We start from the raw sequence: 18,277 nt of genomic DNA, 5'->3' as shown, positions 1-18,277 counted from the left end.
ATGAATATATTTCATTGGAAATAAACTCGTGTATAAGTCAGTGTCATCTAAAACAAGCTATTCAGTTTCACTTTGATGCGTAACTCATTTCTTTATTCATGTGCCATTTTATCAGCGGACAACATGTTTTATTTCCTCTTCAAATCTGCTCTGGACATGATTCAGAAAACATCACAAATTATAAATATTCCCAATAAAGGAAATATAATGTAAGAAGCGCAGTTATCCATCGGTTGTAATGCATTATTCAAGTGTTGGTGTATCATTATCAGTATGGTACTTCAGCCTCTTTGATTTCAACGAGAATGTAACAAGGTAAGAATGAAATATCATTCTAAAACTTGTGTTCAAATCTTATCAGTCGTGAGAGGACTTTTCTTAAACATCATAATCTTTCGCTGCATTTTGTTGAAATTGAGCGATGAACCCTATTATCTTGTATCTATTGGTAAAGATAAGGCAGCATTGCAAGAGTTACCAAGGGGAATAGAGGAAATGCTGCTTTTCTTTCTGCCAGATTCCCAGAAACGGTCCTGCAGCTGAGGAAAAGAATGACCCCCTTTTCCCGCCAGCTGAATCTAGAACGAGGGCATTTTCTTTACACCGGCTCACTCCTCGATGATTTGCATATCTGAGAGACGTCTTCCACGAAACCTTTCGAAAGTGAAATGAGCTCCTTCCAAAATCTATAGATTCGTCTTTGACTTTCCAAGAACATTTCAATGGGAGTGGTATACACAATTATAATAATACTATTTTAACACATTTTTTAAATACTAGGTTCAAGTATTTGTCACGATAGGAAAATGTGCGTAACTATAAATAAATTTTTTAGGGTATTTTGATAAACCCATATTTTTGGTACTTATTTTTTTTTAAAGCAGCCGATGTAACTTGTTTGGTAAGGCTCTTGCAAGGTAAGCTATAAGTAAAAGTAAGTTCTGTACTAAGTCTTTATAAGACACCATCGTTCTGACAAACGACCAAGCAAATGAAATCGTAAGCGAAATTGGTTCTATTTCCATGATGTGCCTTCCAAAATTAATTTCGTGTTTTCTACAAGAAGGTATCTTTTCTATCTGATGATCAGTAATGTATTCCGTTTTCCAAATTTCAAAACAAATCAAGATGATATGAAAAGATTTAGAAAGACAGGTATGATTCTTTATCAGGCGTTTCAAGAAACAAGTCTTGTTTGAGATATCAATGATAAGACTTTGAAATACCTTTGTAGTACACATTTTAAAAAGTCAACATTATAAAAAAAAAGGGAGGGGGAACTGAATTTAGGATATTTTTCTAACAAATTAATGCAATTTTACAATAAATATTCTAGGGCTACACTTGGATGCTAATGATCCTTCAAAAGCAAAATGGGTATGCATTTCCAAGACTTAGGTTCTAGAAATGGGTTGGGTATTTGTAGTCCTTTCTGAAAGAAGTGAGTGACAATGCATGAAACATTTTTAATAAGATATTTCGGAAAAAAAAAAATTGTGAATTCCCAGACACTGCCAAGAAAGACTGGGAAGGATTTTCTCTTTTGACGTTGTATCAACATTGGAAATTAGTTGCCAGAGCACAAGTACAAATTCCATTGAATTTCAGACCTCTTAACGTTGCACGAATTCATTAGTAAAAAGAAACGAAGCCCTTTTATCTGCTCTGAAAGAAAACGATGACTTTGGAAAACGCCAGCCAATTCTTTAGCAAAGAGAGATATCATTTTCGCATTTCGCATTCCAAGAATTCCATTGCTCTCTCTCTCTCTCTCTCTCTCTCTCTTATGTACCATATCTTTGCTCCATTTTCCTTTTCCGTATATCTTTTAATACCGTCTAGAAATTACCTTCTTTCTTCCACTTCCTCCTCGTCACAAAAACTTGATTGCCGTTTTGGATAGCGAGTGGCGGGTAAATCTTCTTCTTTGGGCGTCTCGTAGGAAATGGACGTTCGTCTTCTCTGCCGCCCTTATCAGTCCTGGCCGGAAGAGGTCAACTCTCTCTCTCTCTCTACCGACCGAGACGGAAAGGACACATCCAATCAAAGCATCTCCGCGTCTCCTCGAGTCGTCAGAAGAACCCAACTCTTTTGGTCAAATGTCCAAAGTTTAGATATACCCTCGTGCGTTTGTGTGTGTGGAGACTTCTTTATGAGGGCGAGATTCAAGCGCGTGTGAGCCTGTGTATGGCTGTGTGAGAGAGTCACGGGCCACTTTCTCCGTCTGTATGACTTTTGCTCCTGAAATAATGGCCGGATTTGTATGCGTTTTCTTGATTGGCTAAGGTCTCCTTGGATTTTATCGTTGAGAAGAGGTTTTATATCCTAAGTTTTTTTTAGTTCTTTTTTATAAAGTCTCCCCCATCTCGTCTCTCTCTCTCTCTCTCTCTCTCTCTCTTTGAAGGCAAAAAATTTCATTTTCTACATACGTAGCAATACATACAGAGATATTTGCGCTTCAAAACCCGGGAAATCATTTATGGTACAATCAACTTATCTTCAGCTCCTGGTTTATCATTCAAATTATCCCCACTCAGATCTCTCATTCATGACCAAAAAAAAAAAAAAAAATAATAATAATAATAATAATAAAAAAAAAAAAGTTCCGTTCTACGTTGTCACTCTTCTTCTGATATCATTTATTCATTAATGATAAAATACAGCCTTCTTTTTGACAGGTAAACTTCTTATTCCTTTTCTCCCATAGACATTTCATGATCCATCTATAACAGCAGCTTCAGAAATTTAAGCGGTAATGCATCATCAAGCAGAAACTGCATTTACAGGTCCCCCGAACTCTGACATTCATAGAAATATCTCAATAATCCAGCCTACTGACTTACCTATGCTATAGAACGCCCTGTTGTGCCGTGAAGACTTGACAAAACTAAATGGAAGTTTTGCAACTGGAAACATGGTCATATATGAAGAGGAAATTGAGGAACAGATAGTTTTATTGATACTCCAGATTAGTTTACAAGTTTGTACTTTCGGAATGTCAATTTTAGTTTTTCATCACTTTTTAATTTTGTCCTGCTTGGAAAAATGCTGTGGCCAAGTGATGCCTTTACCAATATCCACCGTGTCAACCAGTAGCAACCAACGATCAGCCTCGTCCACTATGTTTGTGCGCAAATCTCTATTTGCCGGATGAAAGAGAAAACAAGAGCCGCAGCCAAGTCCAGAGAAAACGAAACAGAGACCAGCGAACGGAAAACAGCGACCAGCAAACGAAACAGAGACCAGCAAACGAAACAGAGACCAGCGAACGAAAAGCAGCGACCATTTCTTTACAACCATCTGGTCGCAGCTAGGCTGAAAATATAACGCAGCAGCAGAAAGCTATAGCCTCCAAAAGATATTTTTCCTGTTAATGGTAAAATAGCCACGAAACAGGAAACAATAGCACAGAATGTCTAGGGGGAAATAAAATGTTTTAAAACGGCGACAGCCATTTCCTTTTTCTCTCGCGCCATAATGGGAATTGGAAAGCATAACCAGGGAGGTTCTTTTGTCAAGTTTTTTCTGACATTTTTTTCCGTCATATAAGCTGCCAGTGATGTCGACTTGGACATTTACATAGACAGTATTTAAAAAGCCTTTTGTTGCAAAACTTCAACAGAAACGGTTTTAAGACCAAATTTTTCCTTGAGATGAAAAGATAAACACGCATAAGAATCACTGAAACTTCTTAGATCTCAACTTCCTTCTCGAACTGAACGTTTGTGTGCGTACTCACACACACACACACACACACACACACACACACACACATATATATATATATATATATAATATATATATATATATATATAATATATGTATATATATATAGTATATATATATATTATATTTATATATATATATATATATATATCATATATATATCTATATATATATATATTCTATACTTTATATATATAATATATATATATATATACTTTCATAGTAGAGAGTCAAAAAGAAGGTATAGACCACCAAATAAAAAAAGAAACTGCACACAAGAAAAATGGATAACTAATATTAAGCACAAAAAACATCATCAACATGGAAAAAATTCTAGATAAAATCATTGCTGTAATTACATAGCTAATAAAATTTGAGTTTACAGCAAGATACCATACAAACATTCAGTCGCCGTCGGTGAAACTAACGCTTGGGTGGCCATGTAACATCGATTAAAATGGTTCAGTAATATCTCATGCAAAAAAGTTAAATACAGGATCACAAAATCCTGGCTCTCGTGAAGTTTTCCGTTCTATACAATGGTTAGGATTCCTCAGTTATGCACCTGGTTATCAGTCGACCGTTGTTTGTCCAAGCTAAGGTTGGAATGACAGGCAGACTGACAAAGCCGAACGGTTAGAACCAGTCTAAGCAGTGAGTGGTTCTTAACCAGCTGTGCTCTGCGAAAGCGGTTCCTAAGTGGAGCGGGGATGCCTGTATATAATCAAAACAAAATATGTTTTCATATGCGCATGTTATTTTATCTGCAAAAGTAAAGACGAAATTAGATAAGTAATAATAATAATAATAATTTATTATTATTATTATTATCATTATTATTATTATTATTATTATTATTATTATTATTAATTAATATTATTATTCTTATTATTATTATTATTATTATTAAATATTATTATTATTATTATTATTATTATTATTATTATTATTATTATTATTATTATTATTGGGCACAGTTTTCCGTGTCGAAAATGATGACATCGGTTGCAGGTCCACAATAATACAGCTGTGTGAGACCTGATGGTTCTTTGATAAATAACAGTAGGTTTCAAACCTTGTGCTAGTTTCATCCTCAGTCAAGTGAGGATGAACCTAGCACAAGGTTCGAAACCTACTGTTATCAATAAAAGTAACATCAACTCTCTTACACAGCTATATTATATTGTTACAGCACTGCTCTGAGCTATAGATAAACCTACACCTAGATTCCTATATAAAAACAAAAACAAAATGTGGTTTGGTTTTCTTATTAATACACAACATATCAACTTTGTATTTTAGCTCTTTTTTTTTATTCCAGCAATTCAGGGGGCGCGAGAACTGACCTCTGATTTGAAAGGGGGTGCATACATTGAAAAAGGTTAAGAACCACTGCCCTAAAGCAGACAGTAAAATGAAAAGTGATGCTTCAAGAGTGCACATCCCAATCGGTTTGGGTGCGCTAATCCCAAGCCCAGCTGAGAAGGTATATAAGGAGCGACTTTATTTACGTTAAGGGAAAACTTCTTACCTGTGTTGAGTTCAATTTTCCTCTAGACTCAACGCCATGCCTCGTCAACTCGGTAGGTTGTGACTTGCGTGACGCATAAACTCATTCCCTGGAGAAACGCTCCTGTAAGCAAATGAAAACGCCTCAAGTTCTTCTTCTTCTTCTTCGTCTTCTTCTTCTTCTTCTTCCTTAAAATTTCTTTGTAGTTTGTTTTTCTACTGTTATTTATAACTACAGCTTCCGATGGTACCGAAAATTAGTACGGTTGAATATAAGGTATCAAAATCAAAATTCGGTTCCATAAAATCGCGTGCTAATAGTTTCCAAGATATCCTTTCGAATATGGATAAATTCCTGGCCCTAACCTAGCTTTAGAGTATCATAGGAACGTAAATAGATTTCCTTGTCAACCAATGCGAATGAAGCAAAGATTTCCGTGAGACGGACAAGTTAAAAGAATTCATAAAAAATATAGATTTAATATTTTCTGACTTGACGGTGCACCTGGTCCTCTACATCAGTCTCTCTCTCTCTCTCTCTCTCTCTCTCTCTCGCCTCTCGCCTCGACGAGGTAATCCCCAGCACCCAGAGAGGTGGAGCCATTCTACAGGTATGTCTACAAGTATGTCTCATAGCAACATCTTTTCGGGGCGTCTCCATGCCAAAGTTGTCTCTTTAGCTGTGAACGCCCTGGGAGACCAGGATTAGGTACATTTTAAAGCTACGTCAGGTGAGCATTTTACGGACGTTTGCCATGATGAAAACTCGTAAAATTAATATATATATATATATATATATATATATATATATATATATATATATATATATATATATATATATATATATTACTTCTTATATAATGTTGCAAATCCTTGGTGTATACACACACACACACACACACACACACATATATATATATATATATATATATATATATATATATATGTTGTGTGTGTGTGTGTGTGTGTGTGTGTGTGTGTGTGTGTGTGTGTATGTGTGTGTATCGTGGGAATTACAACATGGTGTAAAAAAAACTGAGTATATGGCCTCGAGGAAAGTAAAAAAAAAAAAGAAAAAAAAAGAGAGAGAGAGCAAGATCTTCCGAATATAACTATGATATTCTCAAGCATACCACACACAATGTTAAAAAATGTCTATTTGACAGACAAAACGTTATAGGATTACAAAACAATCTTAATACATGCAAGAGTCATTACATTTAAGGCTGATCTTCATATGAGGATGCGCCATCTTACCAAGGATCAATTCGGATACTGGATTAACCAAGAAGAGCCTATGGGCATAAGTAAGAGTCACTGAGAATATTTAGATGCTTTTCCAAACCTCCTTTGAACATGTGTAGAATTGGGTCAAAAGTACGTAGATCTGAGATTAAATCAACTATATTTTCATTTGATTGCTGTACTGACACAGATTCTAGAAGGTTTTTGGAGATATTAATATTACATCTTATTACACCACTACGAAACCAAAAGAAAATGAACCTACTAGTAAGCAACTCGAAAACAAGAATGGAATATCGTAGTGCCGATGCTATGCCACAGGTCTAAGGTTTGAGGACAACATTATTGGTAATAATATTGTCCACAACTAAATGTCACTCCTAAGATGACCCATCAGGCACAAACCAAGACAAAGGTATTCCTATAAGTAGAACCAAGACACCGGTATTCCTATAAGTAGAACAAAGGCACGGGTATTCCCAGTAAGTAGAACCAAGACACAAGTATTCCTATAAGTAGAACCAAGACACAGGTATTGTATTCCTATAAGCAGAACCAAGACACGGATATTCCTCTAAGTAGAACCAAGACACGGGTATTCCTATAAGTAGAACCAAGACTCGTAATATGTGCGCATATGCATCTTTATGTCCTCTGATGTAGCATCTACTGCACATATACAGAATTTACAAAGATATGCATAAATCTAAGAGAGAATGATGTCTTTCATTCCCATCGATGCAACCGTATTAGAGACAATTTTAACTGAAGACATGGCGCGGATAAATGAAAGAAAGAATGTTATACTATATTTCGTACTTTTATTCTATCTATAACTAACAATCAGAGGGATATATGACAAAATAACTTTTAAAAATCATTCTTTTTCGAAAAGGAAATTGATAACACCTTACCTCACTCTGTTTTCAGAAGCCTTCAGTCACCCATCCCACAAAAAAAAGAAAAGGAATCGAGAATATTGTAGGAAAGATCAAATGACACAGTTTCTTGGAAAAGGCGACCGGGAATTCGTTCTAGGAAGGAAATTCTGCCAACGAAGAGGTTCATATATTTCAATTAAACTTCTATCAGGCCGCTGCACTTATTTCTTATTTCCTCTTTTACTCCTGACCCTGATTTTCTTCTTTTGAATTACTCTCTTTTCACTATTTCTGGTTATCACTGTTGATACGATGGTGCGCTGCTTTGGATGACATCAAGGAAAAGTTGTCATCTCACTTGAAATTTGTATATTTATAGCTTTCGTCTGTCAAAGGATATATTAGGCCTTTATTGACGCAAACTGTGTTGCTGTACCTGTCAGTTAGTCAACTGTGGAAGGCTGCAACAACATCCAAGAAAGACTGAGAATGGGTAGACTGTTAACGCCTCCTGAAGCCACTTGGCCAGGGCAAGGGCAATTGTCTTATTTAGTTCCCTTTAGTTGTAAGCTACTTGCAAAGTAAAGTGAATTCAGCATTAATTAATTTTTGTGGGTAATTCATTCAAAATTATAACAAATCGAATCTATCGAATTCACAAATGATTATCTTAATTAAGATCGTGAATGTGTTTACTATGTATTGCAAGTGTGATATACTGTAGTGTTATGACTATACGTGTGAGTTCGTTGAGGAGATATGGCACAGCGATCACCCCGATGTTTACGGCAATGGAAATTTATGGCTCGAGGGAATAGCTGTAGAAAGCCCATGACCTAATTATGCTTATGACTTGGCACCCAATTCACGTGGCTTTCCTCCCGTATAGATTTTTGCGGTAATCTCGGACGAGGAGATTGGGCCTTTTTGAATTTTGCTTACTTGCTGGGCTGTAGTATTCAGCTGGTCCTCGTCGATTTTCAGTCATACAGGACCAGACGTTTGGTACAGCAGTTTCCTTTTTTGTTTTCGAAATCGGTCGTGTTAAGAATTTGATTGGCCTCGTGACAAAGCAGTCAGCGCCCTTCTTAAGTGGAGTCGCAACTTAATGAGTGACCGGCCTAGTCCGAAGTTCACCTCGACGCTCCGGCGACAACCACATGGCCACTTCACTGATTGCACTTTTACTTTTGTTTCTTTTCCAATCACCATAAGCTTGGATTTGTTTGTGTTGACTGTATAGTCCTACCCTTTCCATTCCGCTTTCACTTTTTAAACATTTCCACCATCATTACCCACAGTTAGCACTAGATCAGCTGCTTAAATTTGGGGATCAATTTCTGATCAAGTACACTTAATCAAGAGAAGTAACTGTAAAAAGACACATCAATAAGCATGTAGATCTTGAATGATTTTGTCTAAATAGGACATAGTCCAGTCTCGATGGCATGAGTGTATGAAGAGGCGTTAAATGTGGAGGATGGATGAGAGACAGATCTGAATCATGTGTGAGTGGAAAAGGAAGTATGGAGAACAATTTAATGGTTGAAGTAGTATGTCAGTCGAACCTGAATGAAAGAAAGACTCCAAAAGAATGCGTGAGAGAAATAAATGCTACTCTCTTGGTAGTGGAAAGATAACGGAAGTGTGTGTGTTTGTAATTGTAATAACCACAATGCCCCATTAAGTTCTTGCAATCCTCACACTTTCCAGGTATGCTTGTCACTAGTAAAGCCAGATCCAAATGAACCAAATGAAGGAATTCTGACGTCCTTAGTTGGTGGTTAACGTGAACTCGCTCTGACACACCGAATGCAGGTTTGAATCTTGCTACGACCATCAGTGTTTCTTTATCTGGTTCTTCCTTTGGATCTCAGGCTCTCTAGCGACCAGTGTATCTAAAAACCGTGAAGAAGGTGAGAGGGATTTGTGGTAATTACAATTACATAATGTATCTGATAAAAAAAAGTAACTATAGCTGGTTCACTTAAGGTAGATTCTTAGGTGAGCCCTATGCCTGCGAGACGTTTGTTTGGCGGCCGCTGATTGGCTGGGAGCCGCCTACCTCCCGGTACCAGCCAATCAACGGCCACCAAACAAACGTCTCGTAAGCATAGGGCTGATCCAAGAATCTACCTTATATGAACCAGCTATAGTAGATTCTATATCTGTATGTGTATATAATTAGATACATTTTCGGGAAGGTGATCTGCAGCTCCAAAATCATTTCTTACATATATCTGGCGTTAGTAGATTGGCTTGTTGCTTGCTAAAAGATTAAACTGTCCTTATGCCAGAGCAAGCCCTTACAAAATGGCGGTCCCAAAGTGACAGTGAGATACTAAAGTCAATAGGAACCCTGGTGTGGACCTCTGGATTCGAATGATGTATTCGCCATAAAAGTAACAATTGTAACATACTTTTTTGTATATTAACAAAGACAAAAATCCGGAAAATTGCAAAAATGTTTAGCTGTCGGACTCTACGAGAGAGAGAGAGAGAGAGAGAGAGAGAGAGAGAACATTCAAGTATTTCCTCAAGCAAAATGGATGAGCAATGGCACCATTGTTGACTCAAGAGGCAACACAGGAAGAGCATTAGAGAAAGGCGTGGAAACCCACCATTGCTATTTACTGTGGCCTTTTGAGTGCGTGTTGTGGCAAGGCGAGACCAAAGCAAACCCGCAGTCACTCACAAGCAAGAGGAGAGAGTGCGGAATTTGAACAAGAAGAGAGTGCCACATTCGAGCAAGAAGAGAAATGCGAAATTCGAGCAAGAAGCAAGTGACAAATTCGAGTAAAAGGAGAGTCCCAAATTCGACTAAAAGGAGAGTCCCAAATTCGAGTAAAAAGAGAATGCGAAATTCGAGAAAGAGGAGATTGCCAAATTCGAGTAGAGGGGATAGAGTGCAAGATTCGAGTAAGTGGAAAGAGTGCAACATTCGAGTAAGGAGATTGACAGATTCGAGTAGGAGTAGAGAGTGCAAAATTCGAGCAAGGAGAGTGACAGATTCGAATAAGAGGGAAGTGCAAAATTCAAGAAAGAGAAGAGTACGAAATTCGAGTAAGAGATTACAAAATTCGAGTAAGAGATTACAAAATTCGAGTAAGAGCAGATAGTGAGAAATTTGTGTAATACAAGAAGAGTGCCAAATTCAAGCAAGAGGAGAATGCCGAATTCAAAGAGGAGAGTACGAAATTCGAGTAAAAGAAGCGAGTGCAGGATTCGAGCAAGAAGAGAGTACCAAATTCGAGTAAGAGGAGAGAGTACGAAATTCCAGTAAGACGAAGACGAAGAATGAAAAATTCGAGCAAGAGAAGAGAGTACGTAATTCGAGTACGAGGAAATAGTATGAAATTCGAGTAAGAAGAGAGTGCAAAATTCGAGAAAGAGGAGAGAGCGAAATTCGAGTACGAGGATATATATATATATATATATATATATATATATATAGAGAGAGAGAGAAGGAGAGATAGAGAGAGAGAGAGAGACCTTACCTACCTTACAGACCTTACATCTTGTTCGGGTTGCCCCAGGTCCCTCGGTGTGAAGGCCGACCTCTAATGTCTACCAGAGTTGCTAGTACATCTTCCGGTATATTTTGCATCTTCCAATCTTGGATGGTCTGGGATGCAGTTTAGATATTTGTCGAGCTTATTCTTAAACACATCTACGCTCACTCCTGTTATATTCCTCAGATGAGCTGGCAACGCATTGAATAGACTCTGCATTATCGATGCTGGTGCGTAGTGAATTAATGTCCTGTGTGCTTTCCTTATTCTTCTTGGTATAATTTTGGGCACTATATATCTACCTCTGCTTGCTCTTTCTGATATTTTTAGCTCCATGATGTTTTCGGCTATTTCTTCTATCTGTTTCCATGCCTGAATTATCATGTAGCGTTCTATTCTCCTTTCTAGACTATATAATTTTAAGGATTGTAGTCTTTCCCAGTAGTCAAGGTCCTTAACTTCTTCTATTCTCGCTGTAAAGGACCTTTGTACACTCTCTATTTGTGCAATATCCTTTTGATAGTGTGGGTACCATATCATATTGCAATATTCAAGTGGACTACGAACATATGTTTTATAAAGCATAATCATGTGTTCAGCTTTTCTTGTTTTGAAGTGCCGTAACAACATTCCCATTTTTGCTTTACATTTTGCCAATAGAATTGCTATTTGATCGTTGCATAACATGTTCCTATTCATCATCACACCAAGGTCTTTAACTGCTTCCTTATTTGTGATTGTCTCATTATTAGGTCCCCTATATGCATATAGCTTTCCTTCTCTGTCTCCATAGTTTATTGATTCAAATTTATCAGAGTTAAATACCATCCTATTTACCTCTGCCCAATCATATACTTTGTTAAGGTCTCTTTGTAGAGCGTTCCTATCTTCATCACAAGTAATTTCTCTACTTATTCTTGTGTCATCGGCGAAACTACTCACTACCGAGTCCTTAACATTACTGTCTATGTCTGCAATCATAATAACATACAGTAATGCAGCTAACACCGTACCTTGTGGCACACCGGGAATTACCTTAGCTTCATCCGATTTCTCATCGTTTGCAATAACTATCTGTTTTCCGTTGTGTAAAAATTCTTTTAACCATCTTCCTACTTTATCCACTATATTATGTTTTCTAATTTTCTTCGCTAATATATTATGGTCTACCTTGTCAAAAGCTTTTGCAAAGTCTAGATAAACCACATCTGTTTCATTTCCGCTTTTCATATTTCTGTATATGTTCTCGCGGTGGACTAACAGAGAGAGAGAGAGAAAAAAAAAAAACTTGCTCGAACTTGGTATTCTCTTCTTGCTCGAATTTCATACTCTCTCCTCGTACTCGAATTCCGCACTCTCCTCTTTCTCGAATTTTGCACTCTCTCTTCTTACTCGAATTTTGTACTATCTCCTCTTACTCGAATTGCGTACTCTCTCCTCTTGCTCGAATTTCGCACTCTCCGTCTACGTCTTTCTCGAATTTCGTACTCTCCTCTTACTGAATTTGTACTATCTTTCCTCTTACTCCGAATGGTGCGTACTTTCTCCCGTCCTTCTTGCTCGAATTTTCGCACTCTCCGTCCTACGGTGAGCTTTTCTCGAATTTCGTACTCTCGGGGGTCCCTTCTTACCTTGAATTTGGTACTCTCCTTCTTTGTCCGAATCCTTTGCACTCTCTCCTTTTCTTACTCGCAATTTTGTACTATCTCCTCTTACTCTAATTGCGTACTCTTCCTCCTTCTTGCTCGAATTGCCGCACTTCTTCCGTCTTGACGTTCTTTCTCGGACTTTTCGTACTCTCTCCTCTTACTTGAACTTTGGTACTCCTTCTTCTTGCTTCGAATCCTGCACTCGCTCCTTTTACTCGAATTACGTACTCGCTTCTCTTGCTCGAATTTTTCATTCTTCGTCTTCGTCTTATTCCGTTTATTTTAATATTATTTATTCCTCTCCCCAGTGCCTTAATATATATATATATATATATATATATATATATATATATATATATATATATATATAGTATATATATATATATATATATATATATATATATATATATATATATATATGTGTGTGTGTGTGTGTGTGTGTGTGTGTGTGTGTGTATACACCAAGCTGGTTATCAACAACTTGTTTTCATTCATTCAAAATGTTTCATATATCAGGTAGAGATCTCTAGTGGACTGGGATGAGGAAGTTAGTCCATTGCTGAAATTTATTTCATCTAAATCACATCTCTTTTACTTTAAAGATAAATACATTAACCTGATTCTTATCCCAGAAAATTACTTTTTTTTATCGATAAGTGCATCTCCAAGATTTTGACTATATATATATATATATATATATATATATATATATATATATATATATATATATATATTAAAGACATTGGGGAGAGTAATAAATAATATTAAAATAATTGGGGTTGATAACCTTACCACTTGCTGGTTAGAGACAGATGCAAAACAGTGAATTCCCCAAGGTGCTGATATGAGACACAAGCCGAAAACACGCTGTTTGCGGGACGCCAAGATGGGAACGCATTCAAGTGACTTGAGGTAAACCATAAGGAAAGGTTACTTCTGGTCACCGAGAACGTGCGCTAGATAAAACCTGTACATGGGAAAATGGAAATGCACAGAATAGACTAGTGTGCGTGCATTCGTGTGTTCAGTAGCATGCGTGTATCCATACGTCTGTTGGTGGGCGTACATACCTACATTTGTAAGACGAAATAGCTGGAATAAAAAACCCTTAGTGAGGTGATTAAGCGGACATTACCTGATATTGATTGTGTGTAGAAACACACCGTAGAGGAAGGAGCTAAGATCCATTGGAAAAGGTAAAGTGAAAGACTTTGAAAATTTATACCTTTCATGTAGTGACATTGAGTTCAGTTTCTAGAGAAAGGGAAGTGCGATGCGGTACTCATTTATTGACGAACTTTAACATTTCCTTGTTTGATAATTATATTCTCATTTTCAGATGGATTCGAAGTCACCATTTAAAAAATCGTTTCTCTAGACTTGTGTTGGCTTTTATTGATAAAGACTAGTGAATAGTTGGATAGAAGTAGATAAGAGGGGATACTTACTTAAATATGATTTCGAGAAGAGTAATGGTAGTTTAACTATTTTTGGGATGTTCTTCAACTCATTTTATTCCATTTTCGTGTTAGCTATTTTGGGAAATTAAGATTATATTTTTGTAATAGCGGAAGTTTGAATTCGCCTAGAGTTTTAATAATTGATTTTCAGCTAGCTACAGAGGTGGCATTCGAAGGGACGATGACACTCAGAGGTAGGTTAGCTCCCAGTTAGGATTTATCTCCTTTTATCTAGACGGAGGTCATTTTGACTCTCGTTATATATATATGTGTGTGTGTGTGTGAATAGTATTTAAACAACCAGTATAATAGTTGTAGCATTGCATATATCATAGGTTTCATCAGAGTTAATGGAAAAGTCCACAATTATGCCCATTGAAATTGCAACCAGTGATGTCCGATTTGAGAAAATGAGGGGGAGTGTACTACCTTAAGCCATTATATAACGAGTTGCAAAAGTTGCAGCATTGTGAACTCTGACCCAAGAGTGATTATAAAGTTTAAATCTTGTCATATCTAAATGTGGTTAACAGAGAAATTTGTCTTTCAGAAATGGTCTATGTCCTCATTTGCAATGTTGCCTATCGTTTCTCCTTAGAAAACACGATGGAGTTTTGGTGCTGGATAAATGCTAGTGAGTTTTCACCAGAGAGTAAGTTTTATTTTTTTTTGCCTGGTACAAATATTCACCTTAAACAAATTATTAGTGTTGCCTTAAGCTTTCTTAAAAAAATTATCTACGACTGTTTTGTTATTGTGCCTCTTCCTTAATTAGAGAGGAAGGTTGTCATTAAATGCTGTAATCTGGTAAGTTATGTAGAATATACTTGTCACCTTCCTCAGTCTCAATCAGAGCCTCTTGGTGGTTACTTCTTACTTAGTTTGTTCTTGCAGCCCCACCGTTATTTCACTGATGTAATTACATGGGTGCCCGCAGCATATTTTCCAGTGGGGCAAATTATATATATATATATATATATATATATATATATATATATATATATATTATATCTATTATATATATATATAATCAACTGTATTCTACATAGGAATATGAAAATGGTTTATCCCAGAAAATGCACAACAGTTTCGTCCTCCAACGGACGTCTTCCTTATAATCGCTCCAAGAAGAGGTTCATTGGAGGACGAAATTGTTGGGCATTTTCTGAGATAAATCATTTTCATTTTCCTATGTGGAATACAATTGAATTGCCATATCTTCGTGCCTAGAGATACCAGTACTATATATATATATATATATATATATATATATATATATATATATATATATATATATATATATACACATACGGGTGTGTTCCGAAATTAGAGCCCCTCCCTCTACAGCTTAAACTAAAATCGATATAGACAAAAACAAAAGTAATTCAGAACAGGTATTTATTTAAGTTTCTCTCTGAGTATTTATTATTTTGTGCGGCTTCCATCTGCCTGTACCAAAGCCTGCATTCTTGAGGGGGATGATTTCAGCAAATCGCAAAAAAGGCTGAGACTGAAACTCCATTTCCCTGAGCACTTCGGTCACCTCTCTTTGCAGGTCGTCGAGGCTTGGTATACAATCATAGTTCACTGTGCGCGCTTCAACACGATCCTTTAAGATACCACCAATGTTTTCATGCACATTAAGGTCAGGGGAGCTACCTGAAAATTCACTCGTTGAGATGAAATCGATGCCACTGTTTCGAAGCAGCTCCTGTGTCTGAAAGCCTTGAAAAATGGTGCCTTATCAAGCAAAAATGTGACTTCTTCAACAGATAACGCATTTTCAGGATCTTTGAGGAAAGGAAATACTCCACCAATAAGAACAGTTTCTCTGAAGTATTTGCCATTCTATGACTGTCCTTTTTCTTTGATGATCCACATTAACCATTTGGCAGGAAAACAGAGATAAATTCCCAAACATTCAGGAAATTTCACAACTTAGCGATAGCCCACGTCATCACTGATTTCATCCAACTTTGCAGCCCAAATGATGTCATTTTTATGATTTGGCTTCCTGACTGTGTAAATGAAGAATTCATCTGATGCAGCAACATGGAGAAAGTCAGCTTCATCCCAATCTTTAAGAAATGAACCACAAAACCATGCACGGTCTTCTCTCTGTTGCTGAGTGATGTTGGGCTTGCTGATAACATAAAATGGCTTGATACCAGATTTTTTCAACTCACGATATACAGTACTATAACTTCTCTCCTTTCCCCTTTTTGTTTCTAGTTCAAGCGCCAATTTATGTAAAGACTTTCTTGGTCTACCCACTGCCCAACTATGATGTCTTTTGACCCCTGAGAAAGGACTTCAGGCCTTTCAATATTCTCAGTTTTTCGCGATGACAGGCATATGGATTTTTGTTCCAGTTTCTTTTAACAAAGGATTCATCTCTTTTAATGTATTTAGCTATCCAGGAACATGAAATGAAGGATGCGCCAGCATCCCTGGCCTCTCTGAAGGTTATAGCCCGGAGTCAGTCAATCCATCAAATTTCCTCTGAGTCGTTAGCCATAGTCTGTATCTAACTCCGTCACACAGTCTGAAAATACAAGAAATGTAAAATGAAAAATAGCTTAATAGAAACTCAAGATAATGTACTTGGAGAGAGGCTATAGCAGAAAACTTCATAACTTTCCATTTGTTCTGTTGGGGGGGAAGGGCCAATTTGGAAACACCCAGTACATATATTATATGCAGTGGAATTGCAATGCCAATAGTTTAAGTAAGGCAAGATGCAATAAAACATTGAACTTTGTTTTGTTTTTCAATAGTTCCTTAAAGAAATGTTCAACTGAAATCAAACAGTTCTTGAAAGAATAACGCAGTTATATACTGTATACAAATCTTATTACAACAATAATAAGGCTACCTTCAATTTATTTAAACTGAAAGAATGTACTGTAGATTAAAAGGAAAAAAAAATTTATGTAGTTAAATATAATACATTTTTTCAAGTTCATTTGAAAGAGCGCCTCAGTGGCGTGATCGGTATGGTCTTGGCCTGCTACCTCTGTGGCCGCGAGTTCGGTTCTCGGGCATCCCATTGAGGAGTTAGAGATGTGTATGTCTGGGATAGAAGTTCACTCTCGACGTTGGTCCCGTTGCTAAACACCACTGGTTCCATGCAACGGTAAAACAACATACAAAGAAACTGTTAATTTGAAAAGGAACTGAAACCTGTTGTCACAGGATTTCAGGGGGTAGGGGGGCCAAGTACCCCCACCCCCCTTACCCCTACGTCCTGGCACCTATGGTTGTTAATAAATTTCAGGGATATTATGAGAACTGGCTTTAATCAATATTAAAATTTGAAATGGAGTTCGGATGGACCAAATGAGAACCAACCACCAAACATAAGTAATGTTGATGATTATGTTAACTGAAAACAAACCGGCAATGTCAATAGTATACATAATAACATTCATTGCGTAATTGGGAGCACCTGAGTGAAAGTCTACCCTGTGCGCCTAGAATTGTACTGTAAAAGGCATCCTGTATATTGACTGAAACATACTTGATTTAAATGAATGAATTTGGTAATATCGTATTATCTATTACACAAATAATTACATTAATGAAATGCCACTACCACTAATGTGGATATTGAAATAATGTAATGTTATTGCTTGGACAACATATATTGAGGGTTTCTTTTCCACATTGCCATTTTAGTTATTTGAGTGAAAAATCTTAAATAATTTTTCGATATACTACAGAATAAATAAATACAATACAAATTAAGAATCCAGATATTCAATAGAAAACGTCTCAAGTTACGTCATCAGGACATTATGCTGTTCAGTAGAACTTAAGCCCCAGCTGAGCTGGGTCTGCTGGCAAGCTTGAAGCAGCTAAATTCAAGGTCTTCTATATTTTCTTAAATTTTATGTGATATTGCTCAGACTCAAAATGATCGGGCCTTTAGCTTCTCGCCAAATCGGACATACTCTCCGTAAGACACTATCCCTAAGGTATGCGGGGGCTGTCACCTCTCAAATAAGGAACCATGGAGCTTACTACCCCATAGATGACACCGTCTTTGGCCTTACGGAAGAGCAGCGTCAGGTAAGTTGAATTAATCCCTAATCGAGATGATACCTGTGAAAAATCATTTTTGTCTAGGATCTATTTCTCAGCATTGAAACCTGATGTCACATACGTAGCATGCTTAGTTTTACAATTTCTAAAACAAAATCCTACCTAACCTAGGTTGTAGTAATACGTATAGCTACAGGCTAAATTGAATTCACAAGTTTAATTTTTTTTATTTCATTCTGGTAGTATGCAGA

General features: G+C 36.9%; 1 protein-coding gene across 1 annotated transcript in view; it reads left to right on the top strand.

The window, feature by feature from the left end:
• Window positions 1–17,794: 17,794 nt before the first annotated feature.
• Window positions 17,795–18,277, top strand: part of LOC135211228 (isovaleryl-CoA dehydrogenase, mitochondrial-like) — a gene marked incomplete in the record, with an annotated part of 108,421 nt that continues 107,938 nt past the window's right edge. Inside the window, 1 exon segment of the mRNA XM_064244485.1 lies at window positions 17,795–18,053. Coding sequence (XP_064100555.1) covers window positions 17,898–18,053 — 156 coding nt within the window.

Source organism: Macrobrachium nipponense, chromosome 4, assembly GCF_015104395.2.
Source record: "Macrobrachium nipponense isolate FS-2020 chromosome 4, ASM1510439v2, whole genome shotgun sequence".
Taxonomy (NCBI): domain Eukaryota; kingdom Metazoa; phylum Arthropoda; class Malacostraca; order Decapoda; family Palaemonidae; genus Macrobrachium; species Macrobrachium nipponense.
Note: the sequence above shows the minus strand (reverse complement) of the source record. Positions and strands in the feature narration are given on the sequence as shown.